This window comes from Calidris pugnax, unplaced genomic scaffold (assembly GCF_001431845.1).
Source record: "Calidris pugnax isolate Ruff unplaced genomic scaffold, ASM143184v1 scaffold167, whole genome shotgun sequence".
Classification (NCBI taxonomy): Eukaryota; Metazoa; Chordata; class Aves; order Charadriiformes; family Scolopacidae; genus Calidris; species Calidris pugnax.
This window is the reverse complement of record NW_015091045.1, coordinates 97,470-101,243: the sequence shown is the minus strand read 5'-3', so window position 1 is coordinate 101,243 and position 3,774 is coordinate 97,470. Positions and strand designations below refer to the sequence as shown.

Here is a 3,774-nt window from a genome sequence, read left to right as displayed (position 1 = left end):
GCTCATGGCGGGGGGGGCAGCAGGGTGCCCCCCCCCCGCTGCCCACTCTGGGTTGCTGCAGGGTGCTCATTCCATCCCGCTTCGGGAGGTCCCCGTGAGCCCCCCCGTGCCTCAGTTTCCCCCTTTTCACCCCAGCGCTCTGCCAGGGGGCTGGGGGGGCTTGCCGGGGGGGCAGGGTGCTGCAGGGTGGGACCCCAGCTCCTCTCTGTGGGTCTATATGGGATCTCACCTACGTCTGTGGGTCTATATGGGACCCAAGCCCTTACTGGGGGTCTATAGGGGACCCCAACTCCTGTCTGTAGGTCTATAGGGGACCCCACCTATGTCTATGGGTCTATATGGGACCCGAGCCCTTACTGGGGGTCTATAGGGGACCCCAACTCCTGTCTGTAGGTCTATAGGGGACCCCACCTATGTCTATGGGTCTATATGGGACCCGAGCCCTTACTGGGGGTCTATAGGGGACCCCAACTCCTGTCTGTAGGTCTATAGGGGACCCCACCTATGTCTATGGGTCTATATGGGACCCGAGCCCTTACTGGGGGTCTATAGGGGACCCCAACTCCTGTCTGTAGGTCTATAGGGGACCCCACCTATGTCTATGGGTCTATATGGGACCCGAGCCCTTACTGGGGGTCTATAGGGGACCCCAACTCCTGTCTGTAGGTCTATAGGGGACCCCACCTATGTCTATGGGTCTATATGGGACCCGAGCCCTTACTGGGGGTCTATAGGGGACCCCAACTCCTGTCTGTAGGTCTATAGGGGACCCCACCTATGTCTATGGGTCTATATGGGACCCGAGCCCTTACTGGGGGTCTATAGGGGACCCCAACTCCTGTCTGTAGGTCTATAGGGGACCCCACCTATGTCTATGGGTCTATATGGGACCCGAGCCCTTACTGGGGGTCTATAGGGGACCCCAACTCCTGTCTGTAGGTCTATAGGGGACCCCACCTATGTCTATGGGTCTATATGGGACCCGAGCCCTTACTGGGGGTCTATAGGGGACCCCAACTCCTGTCTGTGGGTCTACAGGGGATCCCAGCCCCTATTGGGGGTCTATATGGGACTCCAGCTCCTGTCTGTGGGTCTATAGGGGACCCCACCTATCTCTGTGGGTCTATATGGGACCCCAGCTCCTGTCTGTGGGTCTATAGGGGATCTCACTTATGTCCGTGGGTCTATATGGGACCCAAACCCCTACTGGGGGTCTATATGGGACCTCACCTATGTCCATGGGGCTATATGGGACCCCCAGCTCCTCTCTGTGGGTCTATACAGGACCCCACCCACACGCAAAAGGTCTTGTGGGACCCAGCCCATGTCCCAGAGGGGACCTGACCCCCGGGTGTCCAGGCGCAGGACACGGCGGGACCAGCCGGGCGTGCGTGGGCACGGGTGGGCCGGGGCGGGATGCCACCTCCCTGGTGGGAAGCTCTGCCGTCGCCTGACGTGGGTTCCCATCCCCGAGGGCGGGAGGGCAGGGCACCACATCCCTGGGGACCCCCCCGGCCCCGCAACCTCCCGGCCCCCGAGGGCTGCGGGAACGGCCCTGGCATCCAGCCCCATCCCGGGAGACAGACCCCATGTCCCGGGGGGGGGACACTGAGTGCTGCCCAGGCCTCTCCTAACTTATTTTCTCTCCCTTTTTCCTCCCCCCCTTGCTCTCCCCGCGCCCGCAGAGCGCTGGGTTATGGTGCCGCCGGGCTGATTGCCGGGACGCAGCGAGGCAGCGGCGGGGGCCCCAGGTAGGGACCCCCGGCCCTGAGCCCCCCCCCCGGTTCTGCCGCTGCGCCCCGGCACGGCTCCCACCCCCGGCACGGCCCCCACAAAGTGCTGGGGGTGCTGCTCCCCTCCTGAACCCCCTTCTCTCTGTCCCGCAGGAGGCCTACGAGGAGAGGATGAGGAGGAGCCTCGACCCCGAAGGCTACGAAGACCCCGGCATAAAAGGCTCCCACCTATCCCTTGGCGAGATGAGCAGTGAGTGGCTCCCTTGGGTGCTGGGAAGGGGGGGTGGCACCAGCATGGCATGGGGGGGATGGCATTGCATGGGCACCAGCATCGTACGGGCGCCAGCGTTGCAGAGGTGATGGCATGGCACGGGTGACAGCATTGCACGGGTGACAGCGTTGTGTTGCACGGGTGATGGCACCGGCGTCGCACAGGAACTGGCACCGGGTGGGTGCCAGCGTTGCAGGGGGTCGCACAGGAACTGGCACTGGGTGGGTGCCAGCGTTGCAGGGGCAAGAATGGTTCAAGGTGGCATGTTGCATGAGCACCAGAGTTTCGTGGGCACCAACGTGGCACAGGCATGTTACATGGGCAGCAGAATTGCATGGGTGCCAGCTTTGCACAGGCGTGTTGCACGGGCACCAGCATTGCATGGGTGCTGGCGTTGTGTAGGTGCCAGCATTTCACGAGCACCAGCGTTGCACGGGCACCAGCGTTGCATGGGCACCAGGGCTGCATGGGTGACAGCAACCATATTGCATTGGCACCACATTGTGCGGGTGCCAGCATGGCACAGGTGTGTTGCACGGGCACCAGCGTCGCACAGACGCGTTGCGTGAGTGCTAGTGTTGCATGGGCACCAGCGTTGCATGGGCACCACAGTTGCATGGGCACCAGCGTTGCATAGATGCATTGCACGGGCACCAGCGTTGCACAGACGTGTTGCACGGGTGCTGGCGTTGCACGGGCACCAGCGTTGCACGGGTGCCAGCATTGCACGGGCAGCGGGGCTCGCTTGGAGCCCGGGTCAGGCAGGGATGGGACCCCGAAATCCAACCTTTGCCAAAGCCCTGAAACTGCTGAGGTGCCACCTCAGCCTGGGGACACCTGGGGTCCTTGAGGCCATGACCAAAATCCCCCTGGGGAGGGAGGTGAGGGTGGATCTGGGGGGGGGTCTGGGTGCCCCAAAGCACCCCCTTGCCCTAAGCTTCCTTGATTTGGAGCTGCCACCCCCAAGGGGGTGCTTGAGCTGTGCTGGCTCCCGGCCCCAGACCCTGGGGTGCCCATTGGGGGGTGACACAGGTCGGGGGGGGGTAACGCTGCCGCCTGTTCTGCGCAGGGGCCGGCGCTGGCACCGGGTCCCCCTTGCACGCGTGGAGGGCCAGAGCCGAGGAGCTGACCCCCCTGCGGTGAGTCCCCCAAAATCGGAGAGGGAGCTGGATGCTGACCCCCCCTGCCACCCCCGCTGCCCAGCATCGGCAAGGGGAGGCTGCTGGCACCCATGGGTGCCCGGTGTTGACCCCCCCGTCCCGGCGGTGTGTGTTTTGCAGCCAGTATTTGCCCAGCCGCCGGGGATGCTATGACCTGGACGGGAGGAGGCGCGCGGCCGGGGCCCCCCCGGGACAGGCGAGCGGCCGTGGCGGTGGGCAGCGTGAGTGACCCTTTGGTGGTGGTGATGGTGATGGTGGGGGGGGCACAAAGCCCAGCCCCCCCAGCATTTCCCCCCGCTTCCCGTTGTGCCACCTTGCTTTGCCACCCCTGTTCCCTACGGGGAGGGATGGGGGGTGAGGTGGGAGTGTGTGTGTGACCGTCACCCGGGCGTCAGGGCACGCTCGGCGGGGTGACCGCTGCCACTTGGCCCGTAATCGCCCGCTGATTGAGGATAAATAAAGCCTTTGTTTGGGGTGAGGACAAGAACCACTTGGGGCTGAACGCTGGCTGGCGCCGGGCGGCTCGGTGGCGGCGGCAGCGGGCCCGGAGGAGGACAACCTCATGCCCACGTGCCACGGCCAACGCCGTCGGGGACACCCGGAGCCAAAG

At 64.5% G+C, this 3,774-nt stretch overlaps 1 protein-coding gene across 1 annotated transcript in view; it reads left to right on the top strand.

The window, feature by feature from the left end:
• Positions 1-1,886: 1,886 nt before the first annotated feature.
• SLC4A1 (solute carrier family 4 (anion exchanger), member 1 (Diego blood group)) overlaps positions 1,887-3,774 on the top strand; it is a 28,678-nt gene continuing 26,790 nt past the window's right edge. The window contains 1 exon segment of the mRNA XM_014956536.1: positions 1,887-1,983. Coding sequence (XP_014812022.1) covers positions 1,905-1,983 — 79 coding nt within the window. The 5' untranslated portion in view covers positions 1,887-1,904.